General features: G+C 44.6%; 1 protein-coding gene across 1 annotated transcript; it reads right to left on the reverse strand.

Moving 5' to 3' along the window:
• LOC133915569 (glutamate decarboxylase-like) lies at positions 1 to 6,675 on the reverse strand. Its single transcript, XM_062358780.1, has 7 exons — positions 6,451 to 6,675; positions 6,112 to 6,316; positions 1,608 to 1,808; positions 1,308 to 1,522; positions 944 to 1,197; positions 800 to 852; positions 1 to 719 (listed from the first exon to the last, which is right to left on the reverse strand). The coding sequence occupies exons 1-7, from the start codon at positions 6,537 to 6,539 to the stop codon at positions 255 to 257; spliced, it is 1,482 nt and encodes a 493-aa protein (XP_062214764.1). The 5' UTR covers positions 6,540 to 6,675; the 3' UTR covers positions 1 to 254.
• Positions 6,676 to 24,333: the final 17,658 nt, after the last annotated feature.

A 24,333-nucleotide genomic window follows, 5' to 3' on the forward strand; every position in this document is an offset into this window, starting at 1 on the left:
TGCACAAACAGGTTATTGATTCGATTAGATAAAGTAAACAATGCAAGATACATAAATTCGGGTCCATAACCCATGTTCAACACGTACCAGAATACTCTCGCTTCTTCATATCGAGCCCCGAAAAAATAACTCCACAGATTGCAACCTTAATCCGGGACTAAAATCACAGAAACAAGAGGAAATTCACCCACAGTTCAAAAATAAAAGAGGACGATTTTCCTTGGTAACAGCACGACCCACCATGCATCCGTTGCTTAGCAGACGCCGTTGGTCTTCTTGGCAAGGACGGCCCTCTTCCAGATCGAGATCGCCTGGCGCTCCTTCTGCTTCTGAGTCTCGCTCTCCGCGGCGGCGGCAAGAGCGGCGATGTCGCCGTTGGGGACGCGGGCGGGCAGCGCGTCGAGCTCGTGTAGCGCCTTCTCGATATCGACCACGAGGCGCTCGGCGAAGGTGCGGCTGAAGTCCTCGCGGATGACGACGCGGAGCACCGTCACGTGCTGCGCGTCGGGGGGCATGGTGTAGGCCGGCACGATCCAGCCGAAGCGGCGAAGGAAGTCGGAGATCTCAAACTCGTTGTGCCGGCTGCTGTCCTTGAGGGAGAAGGCCACAAGCGGCACGCCGTTGTCCTTGGACACGATGTTGAACCGGCCCATCTTCTCCAGACCCTGCTTCAGCACCATCGCGTTCTCTTGGCAATTCTCCATGATGTTCTTGTAACCCTGCATTGCAAGCACGTTAAATCATCAGGGAGATGTAACTCTTAACAAGTTTAAGCGATGCATGAACTACTGCAGTTTACCTCAAAGCCAAGGCGGATCAGCTGGTAGTACTGTGCGATGACTTGGCTGGAACCTGAGAAATTGTGGTGCATCAAGAACAGATTAGCCAGCCTGTGGTGTGTATGCATCAAACGACACGGGAAAGTGAGCCAAAAAAATGGCACCTTTGGAGAAGTTGAGAGTGAAGGTGGGCTGGTCGGCGCCAAGGTAGTTGATGTGGAAGATGAGCTCCTCCGGCAGGTCCTCCTTGGTCCTCCAGATGCACCACCCGATTCCGGCGTAGACGAGGCCGTACTTGTGCCCGCTGACGTTGATGCTCTTCACCAGCGGCAGCCGGAAGTCCCACTCAAGGTCCGGGTACAGGAACGGCGCGATGAACCCGCCGCTCGCCGCGTCGACGTGAATCGGCGTGTCCCAGCTGCACGTTCAGCTCAAGCTCGTAAGGATTGCTACACCCGAATCGACATTGAGCGCGCATGAACGGACGAAGGATGCAGTGCAAGACAGAGTGCTCGCTTGGGTAATTACCCTGTCTCCGCGTTCTTCTTGGTGAGCAGGTCGTTGAGCAGCTTCACGTCCTCGAACTCGCCGTTCAGCGTGGAGCCCAGGATGGCCGCAACGCAGATGGTGTTCTCGTCGACCAGCTCCACGGCCTTCTCCGGGTCCATGACGTAGTATCCATCGCGCAGCTTCACTTCCTTCAGCTCCACCTCGAAGTAGCGCGCGAACTTCTCCCAGCAAACCTGCGTTTCCCAATTCATTCAAACCAGCAAAAATAAACTGCACATGTGCACGGTGCACCACATTGCATATTGCGAAATTGCTTACTTGGACGTTAGCGCCGGTGACAATGTTAGGCTTGTCGCAGGGCTTGCCGGCGGCCTTCATCTTGTTCTGCCACCGCCTCTTGAACGCCAGTCCGGCGAGCATGATGGCCTCGGACGAGCCCACGGTGCCCACACCGATGGCCGTTTCCGACTCCCCGAGAGGGGCGTTGAAGAGATGCGCGATCATGTTCACACACCGGTTCTGCAAAATCACAATCCAGGCGAAAGGTTACAATTCAACCCGGCAATCATGCGGCAAGTGTTTCGAATTACAAATGGGACGCAAGGGGCATTATCGTGCAAGCAGCTCTGATAGATAATGTGCTCGGACAAGTATTTCGAATTTCAGAAAGAAACATTTTAGCCAGTCTCAATTCTGAAAGCTGCAATCTTGAGCAACTTGAAATAAAATTGCTTAATCCTTTGCAATTTATTTTCAAACGATGCCTATCAAGCAAGATTTCTGATTGGTTCATGTAGTGTTTGATTATAGGGCGAGGTAGATAAAAATATTATACATATATTTGAGGCTAGGATATTTTTATTTATATATAGATATTTGTTTGGTAGATGAAATTGAACGAATCTATTTTATACCTTATATCCACTATCAATATCACATTTGAAGTAAGATGACTCTGTTTCACCGTTTTTTACAATAACTCCGTTTCAAATATTTAAAAAATATTTTTTAATTTCAAACTATTATATCTCATTACTCTCTATCCAATCATGAAAAAAAAGAACAGATCTGTTCCGTGCTATCCGTCCCACATCCAAACCCCACCTTAAAGGTGTGGAATCTAATAGTAAAATCGTTCCAAAAAGTTCAGTTCTTTTTTAGCAAACAGTAGAGTCTAGTACTAACGCAGCTGTCTCTCTATGATGTGCTGCACGCCACGAATCATTACGAATTATTTTTCAGGTTAAATCAAAAACATTTTTGGCCTTACCGTCGCCCGGTGGGTCTAGACTCTAGAACAACGGCAGGTGTGTTTCTATATATGAGCACAGCACAGTTTTCTCCACACGCACTGCCAAAAGTGCAGAGGCACCCGTCCGACCCTTTTTCTCTTTTTCCTTTCGTGGATAGGAGCTGGTAGTAACTTTTTTCATGTGCTGTGCGCCACGACCACATTTGTTTCAGGTTAAACAAACATGTTAGGAACGCATCCTGACCTAACCTCGATGGCCGATCGATCTGAGTGGCCTGGTTTCGCAAGAGGACAACTCGAACCAAAAACACAGCTTGGCCTCCGGCAGCTCTTGTTCCCCTGATCTTGGCGTTGATGGACCGTCGGTAGTCAGCCCCGTGCGCTCACCAGGCCATGAACTAGCTGCACCTTCTTCCACATCGTGTCAGATAATTAAGGTGCGTTTCGTCTGAATTTATCTTAGTCTAACTCGGTAGATACGTAAAATTTAAAAAAAGTATGTTTATTTGTTTATATATATTATTGTAATTTAGTTTGACGGATACAAATATATAATTTCATCCTGGTCCGAGAATGAAGGAAGTTTCATTCCGTAGCATAGCCCGATAGATATAAACTCTTATATCTGCTTATACAGACAGACTCACTTATCAGTATCACAAAATCATATTTGTACGAGTAATCAACCATAATCTCAATATTTGCATCCGCTCATCCGATCTCATACTCAGTCAATCAAACAGAAATTTAACTCAACCTATCTAAACAAATATAACTAATTAAATAATTTTCTTTTCAATAATATAACTCCGTTCAACCTAGATCCATGAAACCAAACTCTACAAAACTAACCTCATTCGAAAAACTAAGATAGTGTTTGGTTCGTGGAACAGGATGAGACGGAGCGGATCCCTTCCGTTTTTAAGCTATTTGGATGAAGAGCAGTTGGATAAAATTGTTCAAAATCAGATAATATTTTTCAAAGATTTAGGACGAAGCTGTTAAAAAAACGGTGGAACGTAGCTATCTCACTTCAAACGTAACACTAACGGTGAACCTAAGTACTAAAATAGACTTTTTCATCCCACCCACAAAACAAACATTTATATATAAATAAAATTATCATATCTCAAATATATAAATAAAATCAATCATTCTCCTCTCACTCTCTCCATCCAAACAGTACCTAAAACACACCATAACTCCACTCCCCGGTGTCCCAGCCCCAGTCCCCTCCGCACTGTTTATTCCATGTTGCCTCATGGATAGGTGACGACGGGCCAGCAAATTCCCATTGGGCGATGAACCCCCGCCGGCTTGTCCCGAGCGATAGATTATTCACGTGCCTTCTTGACACGGGGTAACGTGCCAAAAGGGTGGGTACGGCAGGGACCCGCTGCCCCTGCATTATTGGTGCGCCAAGCGAGTTGGCCTCGACTCGCGCAGCCGGCCATTGGCAGCGGGCAAGAGCCGGTGGGCCGATCGGAAAGGCACGCACGTACGTTACTATTTTTCCTTCGTTTCATACCACGAATTTGCACCACGCGACGCTTGTCCAGATACATCAGATACATATATGAACCTTGATAGTAGTTGTTTTGCCAGTTTCAGGCTCCACGAAACGAATCTGTGATAGCGAAACTTATCCAAATCCACAGAAATAGACTAGGAGAATAACTGAATAAGCGTATTATACAGTGAACTGTCATGATGACAGGGCCCTTTCACACGGACCGACTTGTTCTTTCCGCTACGCGTGGTTGCGAAATTTCGAAGGGAGCAGAGATTGATTAATGGGAAAATCTCGAAGGAAAGGGACTGGTACCTTTTTTTTGGAAGGGACTACGTCCTCACGGGCTATGGATTTCTCTGAAAGCTGCCGTACAGAAGGTTGCACTTTTACAAAGGCTGGACACGGTAGAAAATAAAAATTACATCTAAGTCTGCTCTTTAGGAATTTGCAATAGGGCACGGTAGAAAATAAGAATTACATCTAAGTCCTTTTGCAGCAACGGCTCCAGCAAAGAAGATGAAGAACAGGCCGCCACTTGGTGATTGCTTTTGGAATACTAAATCCGCCTAAAGAAGTGCTTCGCTAACAGTCGTAGTTGCTCCTTTTACAGTCTGCGATAGTAGATCTGGTCCCGAGATGTTGAAGGGCCTCCTTTGCTCATTGAGAGCGGAGGTTGACAGAGAACACTGGGTACCGGCAACGACAACAAGAACCGGTGTGCTACCCAGCATGTAACGTAGACACTGAGAATTATAGATCATGTGGACTCCAGATCTAGCACCGTTTGTAGAAGCAACACTCTAGAACAACAGATTAAAGAAATCCACAGAAAAAAGAGGGGGAATCACGTACGTCGGGTAAAAATCCAGCGGCGAAATCAAAAGGCATCCGCCTACAACCATATAGGAAATAAGGGAAACAGTTATATTCGTACTAGGGACGACGATGAACAAATCGCGGGAGACGACGATAGACGACCAGAACTGAAAAAGGAGCTTCAGCACACTAAAGAAAAACTATAGATCTACTTAGTAGATTGTACAGGGGTGAAACCCTCGTCCTACTCCACGCTGGTGGAAATTCGGAGAAGGTGAGGACGGGCCAGAATGGATGAAAAAAATGAGGTAGTCACCCTTTTAGGAACTGTAGCAAGAGAAGGGGATTGAGAACAGAAGAGTTGAGTCCAGCTGAGAGCATCTTAAGGGGCTGGTACTTGATTCGTCTCTCTTTTGCTCCTTGCCTCCTCTCTCAACGGTAGAAGGGGGAAAAAATCCTTGAACAGTAGAAGAGAAATCATTGAACGAACCAAGAGGCTGACGCGCATGTGACGGCTCTCACATGGATACTCGATCGCTTTTTCTATTTTTTGGCCTTAGTTTTCTGAAGATCAGAGGCCAAGTGGCCAATGAGAAACCTGGAGATCTATAATCTTCTTTTGGCTATTGTTGGTGATACATCTCGTTTGGGTCATCCCGGTCTTTTGTCCAGTTGGTTTCGTTGTTAGTCAGCCGGTCAGCCCTACCTATTTTAGTTTTAGTTTCTATCTTGTTATCTGAAACTCTTTGTTCTTAGGCCCTTTTGTTATTTGGACTATTATTATCTAGATAATGTGGAGAAACTCTGTTTCACCCGATTATGGATTATTTAATTTTCTTTTTCATTATATTATGGATTACTTAATTTTGTGGTACAACTTAGCTCGTAAACATGAAAATCAGTTCTTAAGTTACGACGGTTTGTTTTTGCTTTTAGAACTCGAGAATACATCATCAGAAATAAAACAAACGGAGACTTAGTCGGCGTCTGGTCTGGCTGTAAAAGACTGCTATATTCTGTTATTTGATAATAGAAACGGGGTCCCCCGTGTTGGGGAAAAAAAGTGGCCAATGAGAAGCCACGGATCCTATCGCAACGAACGAACCAAAAACAGGGAGCTCGCCGTCCCAATCAGGCAAGGCAAACTGAAGCAAAATCACAAGCGGGCTCTTGCTGCAGGTTCCCGCTTGACGGAAGGAAAGATGGCGTGGATGCCGGGGGCAGGTCGGGTGAGAGCGTACCTGGAGCTCGGTGGTGACGGGGTACTCGTCCATGTCGACGTAGTTCTTGTTCACGGAGGCCATGATGAGCTTGTCGCACTCGGGCTCCATCCACGTGGTGACGAACGACGCCAGGTTCAGCCGCGGGTTCCCGTCCAGCATCAGCTCGTCGTTGATGATCTGGTACGCCGCGTCCTTCGGGATCGACTGCTCCGGCATCCGGAACCTGACCCAAATCAAATCAGGCAAGACGTCACCAAAACAGCCAGTACGGCAGTACCCCCCAGAGAATCGAAGTGCCGCGCGCGCAATCCTATCGGCCGGAGGAACAAGGCAGCCAAGAAACGGCGCGATACGTGCCTGGGGAGGGAGGTGCGGACGTAGCGGGAGGCGAATGTCGAGTGCACGGACTCGTCGGAGGAACCCCCCACGCCATGCGAGAGCACCATCTCGTCAGTCGCCGGCGGGGACGGACGCGGCCTCGGAGCTTGGGGAAGAAGAACAAGGCTTCTTTGGGCTTTTGCTGGCTTTGGAGGAGTGGGCAGGGAGAGCAAGAGCCGACGAGGTCGTCGTCCCTGCTCGCGTCTGGTATTAATAATGGAACGCGAAACTGCCAACGCGCTTCTGAAAAATAGTGTTTCGTATCTTCCTCTTTTCCTGCTGTAAATACATTATACATGATTAGGTCCCTTTAGACTAAGGAACAATGTAGGATTTTGGGAGTATTCATTTTTTATAGGAAATTTTTCTATGAGGGCCTTTGGAACACATGAATGCTACCTAACAAATCCTTTGAAATTGCTATGAAATGGGATATTTCTATGGAATTTTGGAGGAAACTAAATATGAGGTTCAACACCGTGGTTTTCTTTCTTTGTTTCTTGAGTTTCCTGTATTTTTCCTATGTTGCGTCAAAATATTACTTTTCAAACTTTCTCGTGTTAAGAATTTCCCTAAGATTTCAAGTGTTTGGGCACTTCAATGCTATATTTTTTTCTGTTTCTACATTTTAAAAATCATATGCTCCAAATAAGCCCTGAGGCTCGATTTAATTTTTTGATGCCGGGGAAGTATGATGGGCCGTGGTGGGACAATGGGGGGGGGGGCAGAATAAATAAATTTTGAAATTTCCAAAAAAAACATGCCTGTTCTGCATAATTAGACACAAGGAGTACTATAAGCCTATTTGTTTCAGCTAGAGATTCTGAAAAATAGTTTATAGAAGCTGGATTGTAAAAAGTTGGATTATAAAAAGCTGGATTATGAAAAGCTTTTAGGTTGTAGATTCTAAAAAAAATTTATAAACAGTTTAGTAAAATGGGCTTTCACAATCTATCAAAAGCTGAGAAAAACCAGCTTCTCAGATCCTCACAATCCAACCAGCAGATTTTAAAAAACTATAACCAAAAGCTGTCTGTTTGTTTCAGTTTCGGATTGTAAAAGCTGAAAGCCACAATCCAAAGCTGAAACAAACAGGACCTATCTCGCCAGTCAAATTTTTCTTTCCTTATGAGTTTTGACTGCAACAACCTCCAATGACATAGCACGAGGCTATATTATCACTTTTTCTTGATTGCGATATTGAGCATGTATACTGCCCTGAAGTAGTATTACACGTGAGATTCATGGAAATGTTCTTTTGTGCGTATGTGCGTGTGTATCACGATGCGAATTTGGAGTGGTTGTTGGCGTCCACTTTGTGTTAATCATTGGCCGAACATGCATGCCTGCTCAAGTAGCAGTTACAAAAGAAAACGAGCTATCATTCTAAAGAAAACTTCCGCTGGCTCAAAATCTAGCTTACAGGACAAGCCGGTGAGTGGTAAGCTCTGATTCGCGGTTCAATAATACCTTTAGTTTACTACCGCATCTTGCTGTTCGGTGTAACTTCTACTCTTTTTTTCATAAATCCACGACTATTAGTTTATTATTTTTCATATGCATTATTATTGATATAGTAGAGAGTAACAATACATGTTTGTCTAAATTACGAGAAATCACAGGGGCTTAGTATACCATAAAATAAGTTGAAGAGCTTTCTCAAATTCAAAGTCAATGTTGGTGATGTTTTGAAAAAAAAACGCATATGAAGTCAATAATTATTTCTAGATGTTCTTTGATCGCGGTCATGCTAGTACATCACCTTTGACATTAGCATGGAACCCTGACAAAGACCACGAGATAACTCGGATTCTAACTTGATCTTCTTGGAACAAAAGCAACTAATTTTGAATTTGGGCGGAATCAAGAACATGCACAAGCATACGTGTATATATTTGAGAGAGTACCATCTTTCTGAACCAAAGAAAAAAAAAAGATTGACGATCTACCCCTCGATCAAAACTTTACACATCCTTGTCTTAACAAACCTACGATCAACGTGATGTGAATGTGATGCTTTCGGATCGGCTACTGGAAAGTAACTGCAGAGAGGCTACTGTAGGTACAGTAAAATGCATTTAGGTCTGATTTGAGCCGTTGATTTCATGTGGATGCATCAGCTTCGTATGGTACAGTGTCTTTACAGTAGTGTGCTGCAGTACCGGAAGGACCGCATATGAAACCAGATACTGTTGCTACAGTAATATATGGTTTACTAATGCACACCACTATAGCAAAAAATCATTTTACTGTGCAAACAGTGATCCTCTGCATTAATGATGTATTAATGCCGAGAATCCGGGTCCGATGCTTTCAGGCCCCAGCACTGCACACCTAAAATATTCGCGCGCGCCCCCACGTCTGATCAACGTGACAGCAAGTAATCATGGGTTCATTGCCGTTCCTGAACCGTGAAGCGTATTGAATCCAGCATGTGGGTATGTTGTAGACTAAGGTCCAAAAATACGAAGGTTACCGTTGAAAATCGTGATAACCGTCCTTATCGCCCCACTCCGGTTTTATAATGCTAATGATTACCGAATTTAAATTTAAAAATCTAAATCAGATTTGAAAAAATATAAAAAATTCAGGAAAAAAATCCATAAAAAACTAGAGGTAATTCTAAAACTATATGTAATTTTCCTTTTTTTTAAATGTTATTTGTATCACGAAATATGTGCTCAAATTTTGAGAGTTTGAAAAAAGATCAAAAATTAGAAAATGCTGAAACAGATCGAATGCATAGTGCAAATGGCATGTTTCGGCCCACCTCAATGGGATTAGGGCACAAGAGGTCCTCTCCTCCATGCTCACTTCTCCTGCTTCGTTACACAGCAAAAAACCCTCACCCTCCTCGTCCGGCCATCCAGATCCACCACGCTGTCGTGCAAATCCGCTGGAGACAGCGCAAATCTCAAGCGAGAAGGAGCGGTTAACGAGCGATAAGAAGAGATTACTAACCGCGGAGGCAGCGCTAACGGTTGAGCGATTATTTGCTCGATTCGATCAGTAACCGTTAAAACTCTAGCGATTTTTCGCTCGATTCGGTCGATATGCGTGCTGAGAAGGTCGTAAGTTCGGTTAATACGTTGTAGTGGCAAGGGTAGTTAATTTTGATGAAGTTACTTGTTTCTTGAGATATTTATGCATGATTAGCAACATATACAAACCAGTTAGGGCTCATTTTTAGGTTGTTGGGGCTGGTTAGTGTCTGATAGCGTTGATAAATTAGTATTGCAATTGTTGCATATTTATTTGGTTGATTTGTTTATGCAGGAGATAAGATCAGTGGTCAATGATATACCACAAAATATTGTGCAAATTATGACTGATAACAGGTCCAACTATAAGAAAACATGTTAGATTCTCAGAAGGGAGTATCCTGCTATCGTGTGGCAGCCTTACGTAGCGCATACGACAAATTTAATGTTGAAATCAATTGTGAATTTAGAGACCATGACATTGTCATTCAAAGTGCAAGGTCCATATCATGATAGCTTTACAATCATTCCAAACTCCATGAAATGATGAAGACCACGATTGGTGGAGAGTTGGTGAGGTGGAATGCCACATGATTTGGCACAAACTATCTATTTTTTGAAAGCTTTCTACGCTGAAAAGATATGTTCATGCAATAGATGGCATCTAGTGAGCTTCGCTACATGTGACATTGGAAGATATGCACATGGTTGCCTATCCATCTTACCATGGTGGGACAATCTTAAAATGGTTATCGATTCCGTTCAGTCGTTGTATACCTTCCTTCGATTTGCTGATTAAGATAAGATGTCAACATTAAGTGAGGTGCTCCTAAGGTACATCATTGTCAAAAGGAGTACGATTAGTTGTATCACAATGATAGGGATAACTTTGAAAAGTACATGGCAATTGTTAATCGCAAAATGTATGATCTAACGAATGAGACCTACATGAATGCCGGTGATACACTCTTACCACTTGCATTCTTATTGTACTGATGCTTATGGTACGAATGCTTATGGTACTAAAGCTTTGATCATCAACTTGCAGCAGCCGCATTAAATCCCCGCACGTACTACGTGTATGGCATAGGTCCAAACTTGTTCGAATATCTCCAAGAGGCATTCGAGAGGATGACCGATGTTAGTATTGTCGCGGAAGCACTTAATGAGGTTAAAATATATTGGACAAAGTCTCAGTCACTCACTGGTCTGCTCGCTTCACGGATGGCTTGTGACGGCAGGACTCCACCTGGTACGAATTGTGTTGACATATCTAACCATTACTGTCAGTATATTGAATAAAGGAGTACCCCTAACTAAACAGACTCCACATGGGACTTAACAACTAGAGCCGCGTACTCCCTAAGATCTGATCGATCGTGCGACCACAGCAACCAATCTAAGTGCCCGCCCGACTAGTCTCCCTATACCATCGCTTACACCCGCGACCAGCCCCACTGACGTAACCTATCCAGAGTGCTATCGCTAATATCCACTCAAGTGTTTTTCTTTCCCCAAGCACCAGGACCAGAGGACGAAGTCATGGACGACACATTTGGGCATTGTCCCATCCTGTAGCATTAAATGTGGCAGCACGCGACAGATGAGACGTTGTCAGCAGCCCAACCAGGAAAGTGGACAGGGTCGGCGCCGAAAGGCCCTTTCCCGTCCCGTAGCATTAAATGTTGCGGGATAGAACTTTGCAGGCCGGCACGACAGTGCACAACGGATGGGACGTTGTCAGCAGCCCAACCAGGCAAGTGGACGGGGTCGGCGCCAAAAGGCACTGTCCCGTCCCGTAGCATTAAATGTTACGGGATAGAACTTTGCAGGACCGGCACAACGACGCACGGTAGATGGGACGTCATCGGTAGCTTGACCAAGCAAATGGATGGAGTCGGCACAGAAGGACCTTATCTCGTCCTGTGGCATTAGATGCACATCAACTAGACGCATGGTGCCCCCAGAGGAAGTGGGCACGCCTGGTCCTCCGTATGTATGGTCTGGATTAGATATTAGGATGAGTAGAGACCTTTCTGTTCGGATCTACTTGTAAATACTCCTCCCTACTATATAAAGGGACGAGGGTCTCGTTCCAAAGAAGAGGCAGGAAACTAGGAAAAACATCATCTGTAATCCACTGAGATCCTTTATAACATACACAGGACGTAGGGCTATTATTCTCTGGGAGACTCGGACCTGTATAACTCCTTGTGTCCCTTAGTCTACTGAAAACACACACACCCGTTTGCTGAAACACCTTCCATGAGCCCACTGTCCAGTATACTCCGGAATCACTGTTAGGGGTTTACCCTCGACATTTGGCGCGCCAGGTAGGGGATGCGTTTCGTCATTTCAGCAAATTTGGAAAAAAAAAAAACTTGACCAGACAACCCATGGTTGAATCCACGGCAACCGCAGAGTCCCATTCCGAGGACCCCAGCCGCCGCGAGATGTTCGTCATAGGGTATCACTTGGATGAACCCAGAGTACTCCAGGCATGGGACACAGAGCCGGAGTCCGAGAGTTCCGAGAGCCAACACAAGGTCTACATGGCGGACCATACAGTGGGAGGCATAAAGGCCCAAACGCCTCAAACGCCGGTGGCAAACCCTCAGCTTTACGCCCCGAGGGAAACTAGCCTAGCACTGGTCAGGCGGGTGCTTCAAGACAACCCCACATCCCTAGCATTGTTCTGAGGAGCCCCTACACAGAGCACAGTCCATGATGGTGTCATCGCCTAGGCCATCTTACCACCTAAATGCCGGGGGCTCCCCACGTCGCGATTTATCGCCGCTCCGCGCCCAGTATCTCGATTACGAGACCATGACGTCGGCGCAGAATCTGCAGACCCTGCGGATCCTTCTCATCCACCCACTGGTACATATACCGGAGGGCTCGCCTATGGCACCATGGCTACGTGATCTGGCCCTTTTGGTCAAGACCGCCTCACGCCAGACCACGTCAACTTGCATCGCACCTATCGCAAGGGCCGGTGAGGGTCTCGATCGCCAGGGGTCATAACAGGGCCCACGACGGAATAGGTCCTGTGCTTTCCCAACCACAGGGAGTACTCGTGAACCACCTCCATGTCAGGACAGCCAACCCTTTGATCTACATAACTCTCTGCGCTAACGTGACCTCCGGGGCGTGATCTAGGGCCAGGTGGCCACTAGAGAGCAGGAGGACATGGCTCGGCTCGAACAGGAAAAGGGCAAGCAGCCTTGCCGCACGCCTTCCCCCTGCAGGGAGGCATCGGACGGCTCCACCCCTTCACCGGGACCCTGAGACCGCCGTCTCTCTCCCCGGGCGCGCACTGCTGCCCAACAACGAGTGGCTCCCCGTTACGGGACAGGGTGTAACGCCCTGTCTATCAGGTTACATGAAGTGCGCTAGTCGAACAAATTCCGGCTGGTCCTAGCCGAGAAGTATAACGGCTCGACCAACCTGGAAGAATTCTTGCAGATCTAGACCACCATGGTGTAAGCTGTGGGAGGTCATGGGAAGGTCATGGCCAACTATTTCCCTACTACCTTGACCGGTTCCGCCCGGTCTTAGCTGATGAACCTCCCTCGCGGTTCGGTTCACTCCTGGGAGGATCTATGCGAACAGTTTGTCGTTAACTTCCAGGGGACCTACGCCCGACCAGGGGTCGAGGACGACCTATATCAAATCCAACAGCGACAAGGAGAGTCATTGCGGGACATCATCCGGTGTTTCACTGAACGCCGGAATACCATTCCAAGAATCACGGGAGAATCCGTGACATAGCGTTTAAACGGGGGGGGGGGGGGTTGGGGGTGTCAAAGACCAGAAAATGGTCGAGAAGCTGGCCACCAGCTAATCCAAAGCACAACCGAGCTCTTTGAGCTCACAGATAAGTGCGCATAGGCCGTCGAGGCCCGGGAGTGACAGATCGGCACCAGGTCGTGACCTGCATCCAAACGGCCCGCCCTTGCCAAAGGGGTCGACCGGAAGGACAAGAAGAGGAAGTGCAAGGTCGGACCTCGTGAAGTCTTGGCGATCGAGCAAACCGACCTAACACGCCCGTGTATCAAAAAGAAAGACGAGAAAAGGGTCGGGGCTACTGCCCGATCCACCGTATAGACGCCCACGACCTAACCGAATGCAAAGTCGTGCACGACATCATCGACCAGGAGCTCAGATAGCGCAAATGCAAACACGGCGATGACGATAAGGACGGGGCCTCCCTTGACCAGTCGGCACTGGGGTACCAGCAGGTCGACCATATAGTCTATCACATCTTCGGAGGCACCGTGACGTATTCATCTAATAGGGAATACAAGTCGGTGGCACAGGAGGTGTGGGCGATCACGTTAGACCCAAGCCCGCGTCTGAAGTGGTCGGAGGTCCCGCTCACTTTTAGCCAGGCCGACCACCCCACGTGCGTCCGACGCCCTGGTCGCTACCCCATCGTGGTCGAACCCACAGTGCAGAACATCTGCCTAGGTTGCGTGCTCGTCGACCACGGAAGCTCGATCAACCTACTCTTCGTCGATGCACTAGACGCCCTGCAGGTTCCGAGAAGCTCGTTGAGGTTGTCCCCACCTTTCTTCGGGATCACTCCGGGCTCCTCGGCCAAGTCACTGGGGCAAATCGAGTTGCCCGTCACCTTCGGCTCGTCGGACAACTTCAGGACTGAAAGAGTCCTTTTCGATGTGGCCGACTTCGGGACTGCGTATAACGCGATCCTAGGCCGACCGGTGATGGACCAGTTTATGGCCATTACCCACTACGCATACTAGGCGATCAAAATCCTTAGGCCAACAGGGGCCATCACCATTACTGGCAGTGCCAAGATAGCCCTGCACTATGACAAGAGGAGCATCGATATGGTCGAACTGACTCCTGGGTTGCATCCCTTGACCACGGAACCTAGCGGGCAGCCGGAGAAAGTCCATATTGTTGCCTGCCCCAACGATCAGCTCAAGGCAGTGAGCATGGACGACACCAACCCAACCAGGTCGGTCTAGGTAGGGGCCGCCATGGACCCCAAATAGGAATTCGCACTCAGCACCTTCCTCCAGGCGAACACGAATGTCTTTTCATGGAGTCCGTCTGATATGTGAAATGTATGTGATGTCGCCTAGGGGGTGAATAGGCGTTTCTTGAAATTTAAAACTTCACAGCGGATTACTGAGTCCGGATACTCCGGGTCAATCCGGAGACTCCGGGTTATACAGAACCCGGATACTCCGGGCTTACCCGGATGATCCGGATGAAACAGAAAATCGAAACTAATGAACTTTTGAGCAAATCTAATTGAGTCTATAAGTTACCACATGTTCTAAGAGATGCATAAAGACCTTATCACAAACAACCTGTAGTCACATGCACACAAGGAAGAAGATCGGGAAAATCCTCAAAAATCAACTAGAACAAGTAAATGTGCAATAAAGTAAAAGAGACACAGATTTGTTCTCGAAGTTCGGCCATCTCACAAAGAAGTGTCTATATCTCCGTTGAGGAGCTCACAAAGAGCCAAGCCTCTCTCAACCCTTTCCTCACCCAAACGACCACAAAGATCAAGCTATGATTTTTACTCAAATCAGTAGATAATACAAATTTTTCGGGGCACTCCACAAGCTTGGATGCTCTCCGGGTGACGCCTTTCTGTCTAGGAACTCAAAGCTCCAAGAGTAAAAAACACGAATCAAAAGCTTGGCAATGACATCAAGCACTCAAAAATGGATTTTAGCTCTCTAGCACTCAATCTCACTTCCCAAACCCTAATTTCCAAATCTTGCAAGAATCAAAACTCTAGAGGAGTTAGGAGGACTATTGAATGGCTTTGAATGAGTTTGTCCACAAGTTGTTCAGCATCAAATGAAGGAGGGGGTGAGGGGTATTTATAGCCCACTTCAAAAAACTAGTTGTTACTGTGCATTTTATACTGACCCGGAGTATTCAGGTTCACCCGGAGGCTTCGGATAACACTTGGGCACACAGGCAGAACCGCTATCAGGAATCTGCCTGGAGGGTCTGAAAACACCAGAACTCGGAGTATCGATGCCAACCCGAAGACTCTAGGTTAAACACTTAAAGACTACCTGAGACTCTGGCTCGGAGTCTCACCCGAAGACTCCGGCCATATACTAGACTCCGGAGTATCCAGACTAACCCGGAGACTCCGGATTGAGCTCTCAAGCTCAAACCGAGACTTTCTGCCGAAGTCCTACTCGGAGACTCCGGATTGAGCTTTTAAACTCAAACTGAGACTCTGACTCGGAGTCTCCAACGTCTAATTCATTTCAGAAAATCACTATTATAAATAAAACTAAAATCTAAAAACTATTATGTAAACTAACTTTTCTAACTCCACTCGAGAAGATGCTTCAAGAGCTTTGCTAAACAGGCTCTCAATGTACCCGTGATCCAGTCTTGCTTGGGGGCTGCAAGGCGTACATGCTTCTGGAGCACTTCCTTTTCGGTCTGGTAAGCATCCAGACATCGAGTTCTGACTTCTGAGTGACGGAACGGGGGATTCCAAATTTCCAATACGTACAGAAATGTTTTGTAGATGCATGCCATGACGCGAAGTACGCTCTGCGATGGTTACCGACCAGCTGAAGTCGTCGGTGCGCATGTAACGTGCACACGTTAGTGGCTCTGGGACGAGAAGTCTTAACAATGTGGGACCACCTGATCCCCTTGCCATTCGCATGTCGGTGCATGGTACAATACTTTGCTGCGTACCCAAGCTTCGGGAAGCAAACACGAGCAATCTGCTCAGCTCGCGCCGGCTCCGTGGAGAAGTCCAGCTAGCACATGAAGTTCAAAAGGAGAAGCACAGCCGCTCCTCTGTATTCTCATTTCTCTCTCGAAGCACTCGGAACGGACCGAACACCGGACGACAGCGTTGCCGTCTCCCCCGGCTGGCACGAGTACGACCTGACCGCACGCGACGAGGCTCTCGCTGTCACGACATTACTGCGTCCCATAGACGGAGCTTAGGTCAGGCCAACAGGAGCCGTGGCCCCTTAGCCTTTTTGCCAAAAACAAAAATTTCACATGGGGTATGCAGCACATATGACCTAATTTTATTTACCTTAGATCTCACTTACTTTAGTTGTCTATGAACAAGCATAGTTAGCTATAAAAAAGATAAAAAATGAAATGTTGTCAATATATATCTACAAAGATATAATGAAGGACTTCAATGATGAAAAGCGTCGAAGAGTTAATCTGTAGTGGCTATCAATATGAGATCATAACTAGTTATAATTTTAGTATATGTATAGTATTACTTTTTAGAATTATTTCTAGGCATTACAATATATTAATCTCACTTAAATATATATTTTGAACCAAATATGAGAAATTATGGCTATAAATTGTGTCATATATTAGTTTAATGGTTTAACACTTTGAACATTTTCTAATTTGCTGCGTCCCATATGATGTTAGTTTAATGTTGGGAGTCGAAGAAGAAGAAGAGCTCTTGAGGAGTTGAGCCGTCGAGCCTCGAGGGACGTGACGGCGTACATGGCTCCCACGCCGCGACGGGTCGTAGCACCGCCGGGCGTCGCCTCCCCCGAGCCCACCCGTGCGCTCTGCCGTTTTACGCTCATTCCTGGCATCATGCAGCCGGTTTGATCGACTGCTTCCGTCTCAAATTCATCAGCCTCGGGTTAGGTTGACTGTTGGGTTTGTTTGGGATGGATGGAAATGGGTTGACAAAACTATTGGATTGGGTTTGCTAGAAAACGGGTTGTATAGGGTTAGAATGAGTTTCTTTTTCTCCGGTTTTCGTGGGTTCACGTTTGGGTTTTCACCCATTCTCTCAACCCAATCACTACCTCGCGTCGGCGGCGGTGCTGCTCGCTGGTCAAGACTCAGGACCTCACTGGTCCGACGGTCCCCTTCTCGAATCCACGGTCCAGCGGCTCCTCCGGAGAGCTCTATCTTCGATTTGGTTGGGAGTTGATCCCCTCCCCAAATCCCTCTTCGATCCACCAGCTCCTGCAGCGAGCCAGCGAGCTCGGTCAGGGTCGTAGCTAGCTCGGCAGGAGGGACGATTGTCTTCGGGTTCCTCCCCGGTGTCACTGCGTCTTCTCCGTCAAGGTCCTCAGGGCCTCACTCTCCTTCTGGATTGGTAGGTCCAGACAGCTCTCCTCTTCTCCTCCTTTCCCGTCTTAGCGTGTTCGCGGTCTACTGCGACACTGGATTACTTCTTTTGGCGGCGCATAGGCAATGCTCTAACTTTGTTCATGCGACCTCGAATTTTCGCTTAGCTCCGATGTGGAGACTGATTTTTTTTCTTAGCGTCAAGATCTGGTTTAATTTGTGCTTAGCAGTTAGCTCCGATCGTGTGAGGTCAGGACAAGAGTGGCGAGAATAAAAATATATTTGGGACCTGGACATTGATTGGTTGTTGTCACCAACTGATTAGTACAACTGGTGAATCTTGATGTCAGATTACACCGTACTTCACTTTGTCAGGATTCCGCATATAGTCAGATTATATGCAAAGCTGTCTGGGTAGTTACTTTGTCAGGATTCCTGCATATATGTCATGTTTAGACCATCTCCAACAGCTATCTTAAATCTTCATCCTCAAAATACTATTACAGCATCCCCTATCACTATTACAGCATCTCATATCACTAACACTGTAGCAGTACTGTATCACTGGATAGATGATCTGTTGGAGATGGATTTTTAGTGCTACAGTATACCGTAAAACACTGTAGCACTAGAATCCTCAAATTTAGAGACTCCGTTGTAGATGACCTTAGCATAGTTAAAATTTATAGGTTTTAGCGGAAAGCTGGTTTTAGTTTTTAATTGTTGGTTTTTGTGAGAAATTTTTAGTTCTTAGGATATAAAAATCAGAAAAGTCACTCTTAGCCCGTTTATCAATTTTTAATTTATTTTATCAGAAACTAGATTTTTAATTTTTCAAAAGTTAACAATAAAACAGATTGTTTGTTTTAACTTTTGGTTCAACTTTTGATTTCTAAGAAGCAGAAGCCAACAATAAATTGAAACAAATAGAGTCATGGTTAGATTATATACAAGTGAACTCTAATCCTAATTCTTAGTGTTGTCCTAATTCACTTTGTTAGGATTCACTACCCACATATTTATTTACACACTATAGTCAGATTATAGTGTATTCCTTATATCTGTATAGATATAGTCAATTATCATAGTTTATGGTGTATTGTAATCACCACACTATAGTCAGAATGTATTGCTTCTTCACACACTATACTATAGTCAGATTGTAGTCAAATTATATTATGGTGTATTGTAATCACGACATATGTCAGATTATCTAGTTTTCAGTTTCTAGTTTGGTTAGAACTCTAATGTATTGCTTCTTTACACACTATACTAAAGTCTCTAATAGGTTTTTTTTTACCTCTTTGTTTTTGCAGATCTTATCTACAGTGTGCGATAGCTCAAGTTCTTTGGTACTCGAGAGTCTAAGGGATTCGTATCCTCAGTATCAGAGGATAAACAGTGCCATGATATTAGCCTTTTTAACTGTTAGATCCGGAATGGACGTACCAGATTGTCTGCTATAATAAATCGTACAGTAAGATAATGGCATGTACTGTTCACCCAGACTCAGATTACTGTACATTCTGATGACTTTGCTTCGCAACGTCAGAGGATACAAATCCGAATCTAAGATACTACTGAAGCATCAAGTTTAAAATTTTAAAACCTCTGAAATCTTGGAATAAAGTTGTAACAAAGTTCAACTTAAAATTACAGTGCTGTAATACATATTTTCATTTGCAAATATATCGATATGTGTTTGTTATTGAGATTTCTAATTGGGATACTTTAATATGAAGGATATATTGCTCTATTTTTTGCATTGCAAAGTAATGGCAGCAAGTAGCAGCACGAAGTGGTAGGTAGCAGCAAGCAGCAGCAGGAAGCGGTAGGTAGCATGGCAGCAGGCACCCATGGTTGAGTTGATTTGGGTGAAGTTAAGCTGTGGGTGGGGTGGAGTTTTGGTATTGATTTTATGGGTTTGGTTGGGTTGGAAAAAGGAATTATTTTGCTATGGGTTGGGTTGGGTGTAGGGTGAAAGAGCAACTCCAGATTTTTTATTTTTATATTTTTAAATAAAAAATTATAAATATATGTGTTAGTTTTGAAATATTGCAAATCTAGATTGTTGTAGCTTTATTTAATTATACAAAACTATAAGTATCGTGTCTATTAACATAAAACTATAAATATTGTACATTAATTTCATATAAAATCTGATTTTAATTAGATTCACCTAAAAAATGGTCTTATATTTTTTCAAAAATACTAGAACTTTTATATGTGTTCTTTAATCCATTGCAACCTATTTTAATTGATTTTTTTCTAAAAAGCCCGTGTAGAATTTAAACCAAAATTCTTGGAAAAATGCAACTTTTATAACTCGTAACAATTGTTGGGTCTCAAATAAAATCATTTGAAAGAACTCATTTTTTCACCATATAACCTAGAGCTGGAAATAATTTTAGAAATTAGTTCATTATATAAGAAGAATATTAGTGAATTTTCTCACATTTTTGAGATTGTATTTGAGACCTAAAAATTGTTAGGAGCTATAAAAGTAGTTGGTTTTGGAGAATTTTGATTTAAATTCTACACATGCTTTTTGAGTGGCTCCAATTAAAATAGATTGCATATAGATTATGAAACACGCATAAAAAGTTTTAGATTTTTAAGAGAAACATAAAACAATTTTTAGATGAATCTAATTAAAATCAGGTTTTGTGTGAAATTAGTGCACAATGATTGTAGTGTTAGGTTACTATTCATAATATTTATAGTTTTATGTTACAAATAGTACAATACTTAGTTTTATGCAATAGCCATATCAATCTAATTTCAACGATTGAGTTCTCTACTGTGGCATCCACGTTGATCTCTTGCCCTTCCAACGGGCGACAGAATCTAGATTTACAATATTTCAAAACATGTGCATATACATGTAATTTTTTATTTAAAAAATAAAAATAAAAAATCGAGCAATTCCGTCGTCTGAGTCCTTGGACCAAACAACAGAGCCCATTAGGAGCCGTTCAGGGGTCAGGGCCTTCTACACATACCTCGTGGGGTGCATCACAATATATGGGCCGGCTCGCCTAACAGCCCAGCCTCAGCCCTGCGCTGGACTGGGCATCTGAAGAAGCCGATCCAAACTGGGCTGCGGTCTACTAGTACGTTCAAACAGCCCAACCCCAAAGTTGCTTGATCTGGTGGCAGCCCGTTTCGCCGTCGCCCTCGCTCGCCAGAAATGGGCCAGAGGCCGTGCCGCCGGGCGAACCAACCGGAGCGATGAAACAGTAAACAGCCAACCGGCGGCTGGTAGTTGAATTCTAGGCCGCCGTCTGAAAAAGTAGTAAATATAGCCGACTTTTTCTTTCTGATTGTATAAATAATTTTTTGAGCTGAAATTTTTGTGAAGTCAGATGGTAGCATTTTCTATATTATATTTTTAAAAAAAAAATCATGACTATTTATATAGCGTTTTAAATTTTGAGAATAATGAAATCTGTATTTTTATTTTTTTTAAATATGTCGTTCGTTGGAAGGGCGACAAGTTTTCAACGGGCGACATGTGTCTATTTGTGCTATTTTTTAAAGTAAACGTCTAAAATTACTAAATTTAAAAATTTAAATAAAAATAAAAAACGCTGGTAGTTGGCGCCGTTTCGTACCTATTTTGTCCGGTGGACCCACTTTCGAATTGGACAACGGCTTGAGTTCTCTCAACTCTGAAGGAAGGAACATCTAAAAAAACTCTGAAGGAAGGAATCTATACCTTGCCGAGTGCTGAGTGCCGAGCTCGGTGCTTTTCCGCTTCTTTTGCGACTCTTTGTGATCCTTTCTTGTAGAAAGCTACCTCCTAATTAATTGTAGCATGCTCTTTTGGATCCACAGGAAGGAGGGCTTTCACAGAAAAACAAAAGCTGTATGCCAAAAAGTGCTAAAGTGAATTTAGGTTTAAACTATTTGACTACCTTGGTTATGTAATCTCTTAGCAAGAGTAGCCGCAGACCTAAATAAGGTTATGTTTAATAGGGTTTTAGCTCATAGCTTTATGTCAAATCTTGTGTTCTTATACTAAGATAAGGTAGTTTAAGTTTTTATTTTTAGATTAAAATGAAAAAAAAACTACTCATTTAAACACATTCGGTGTACCCACATCTCTAACTCCATGAATTTTTAGAGCTAGGAATAGTCCGCTTCAAGAATTCTTAAATGTAAAACTCTGTCAAATAGACTTTAAAATAGCTTTGATAAAGAATTGAAAAACACCAAAACAATCAGGTAGCTAAGGTGGTTCCTAGGTTTGACTTGGTATTATAGGAAATTCATATACAATAAATTTGTAGAAGCCTAGTAAACTTTACAGCGATGTTGTTAAAATGAAAACATGCCGTGTCGATTGAAAATTGATAATTCAAAATGGAAACGTTGAATTGTAGTGTTAGGCACTAGCACCATACATGAATATAGTATGTACATATGAAAGTCTCATGTGGTACATCTCATAAGACAAATGACAATATATGTTTAATAAGACAAGTACAATTTAAATATCTAACATAAATAATAAATCTATTATGACGCATATGATCCACGATTATATAATACAAGAATAAGTTCAAATGTCTAATTTAAGCAATAAAACTATATATAGGTTTGACATACACATAACCAATGAGGTCGAATTATCACGGTCGGGAGTAACTGGGTTTTGGACTTGTGCATTGACAACACTATGACCTGGTGGAGTGGAGATAAAGATAATTACCAGTCTAATACGGGAAAACTCGAAATCATCAGTAAAGCCCAGGATCGTTTCTTTTAATTTATTTTTCTCGTTTTCATTTCCGTTTTCTCGGGATAATGTTTTAGCTCTGATGAAACAAGAATTACCGTTTTGTTTTCATCGTAAACAGCAGTGCGGTGCGTGTGCCGTGTCCTTCACTCGTTGGAACCCCAAAACGCATCTAAATAAGCAGATCTACAAGCTAGCTTAGCTTCCTCCCAATCTGAACTCTAGGTCTCCTTAGCCCTCTCCTAATACTCCAATATAACTAGTTTTTTAAACATTAATTAGATGTCTACATAAATAAATAAAAACTCACGTGCCAAACTATTCAAAGAGAGAGATATAGCTTGTTTTTTATGGAAGAGACCAGCTTGTTAAGTCATCCAAAAAGTAAGACACCGCATTAGAATACTGTATTTTCTTCCTTATGATCTTTCTCTTTATATTTGATCATCTGCATCCTCCAAGACACAAGTACTATTCACTTCTCATTTCTACGAAAAGCAACACAATTAGCAACATGATCAAAATGATAGTTTTGATCATACTATATACAACCATTAATTATATTAGAAGACCTAAAGAAACAATATACATCCGTCATGCATTAGAAACTTTTTCTTAACAAGGGAAATTATGAGAATACCATCACAAAATCGTCTTTGTTGGAAAATACCATCAGAAAATTCATAGGTTGGAAACTACCATCGCAAAGCTAAGCGTGTGTTGCAAAACGCTACTGTCGTCACTTCTACCATCCATCTGCTGTTAAGTGAACACGAAATAACCAAAGTACCCTTCTTCCACCTCTCTTCTTCAATCGAGCACACTCGAGCACAAAATCGTCGTCGGCGTGCAGGACCAGACGCCCAGGATGGAGCCCATCTGCGGGGCAGGATTGTGTGACACTTGCCGTCGGTGTGCTTCATGTAGCCTGCCTCAACTCGTTTGCGCCAGATGCAGAGGGATGAGCTCTGGCTGCACTCGGCGTAGGTGCACGTGGCCGTGTCGGTCACATAGCTTGCAGCGGCAGTCGCGAGCCTTGTGTTGATGTAGAGGCAACACCGCCGCCACACCCAATGCAATAGCATCACTGCCCAATGAAAGAGAGGGGGAGGGCTAGGGAGGAGTAGCAAGGGAGCACTGATGGCTCAGCTTGCCCTCTCTAGTGGTGAGTGGCGGCCTACACGGCACGGCCGAGGGCACCAAAAGAAAGAGCGCAACACGGGGAATCCGTTTGCGTGGGGCTTGGTCGGAAGATGGCTTGCGGTGAGCGCAGAGGTGCGGCAATGGATTTTTCACCGTGGATGACCGCGTCGGAGACGGGCCCGGGCCAAACTAGCGTGCACACAAGCAAAAGGGAGCTCGGGGGGATGCTCACCATGGGTCTAAATCGTGAGGGGGAGCTCGGATGCGGCAGTTCATCGGCGAGGGAGGGGGCGGAGAGAGGCGCCGAAGTTGGGGAAGAGACTCGGCGTGCCCGATTCAGCGGGGATCCGCTAAGATTCATCCTAGAACCCTTCATGCGACCTCCCTCTAGGGTCCTCATGGCTCGGGCTCAAGGGATTTCGTTGGTGCGCAATGGATTTAGCCGACATTGGCATGCTTCTATGCTCTCTGTTGCTCTGCTCTGCTCTGCTGCTCGGTCTGCTTTGGTGCTCTATTCGACCGAGTGAGAGAATGAGAGAGAGGAGTGGGCCTGGGGAGTTAAGGTCGGGCGACAGCCATCCTTAGTCAATGGAGGAGTTCCGTGGTGCTTTGCGGCAATGGAGGAGCCATGGGCTGAAGTGGGATGACGCTGTCCTAAGGTGTACGGTGAGCTTTCTGGTGTTGGAGAAGAAGACAATGGCGCTAGGGCAAGATTGACATATTTTGTTGATGGAAAAATGAAAGGTGATGGTATTTTCTAGTGCTATTCCCGTTGCTATGGTAGTTTTCAACTCGTGAACTTTTCAATAGTATTTTTCAGCAAATACGATTTTATGATGTATTCTCATAATTTTCTCTTCTTAATAATAATGTTTTACTTTCTCTTTTCAAATACCTGCCTTCAGAAAT

The sequence above is a fragment of the Phragmites australis genome, chromosome 4 (genome assembly GCF_958298935.1).
Source record: "Phragmites australis chromosome 4, lpPhrAust1.1, whole genome shotgun sequence".
NCBI classification, from domain to species: Eukaryota; Viridiplantae; Streptophyta; class Magnoliopsida; order Poales; family Poaceae; genus Phragmites; species Phragmites australis.

What these genes read in the sequence shown, in the direction of transcription:
- LOC133915569 (XM_062358780.1), bottom strand. Translation starts at nt 6,539, where the DNA reads ATGGTGCTCTCGCATGGCGTGGGGGGTTCCTCCGACGAGTCCGTGCAC. An exon ending in GTCCGCACCTCCCTCCCCAG is followed by an intron (nt 6,317 to 6,450) that starts GCACGTATCGCG and finishes GATTTGGGTCAG; the next exon opens with GTTCCGGATGCCGGAGCAGT. An exon ending in AAGAAGAACGCGGAGACAGG is followed by an intron (nt 1,198 to 1,307) that starts GTAATTACCCAA and finishes CTGAACGTGCAG; the next exon opens with CTGGGACACGCCGATTCACG.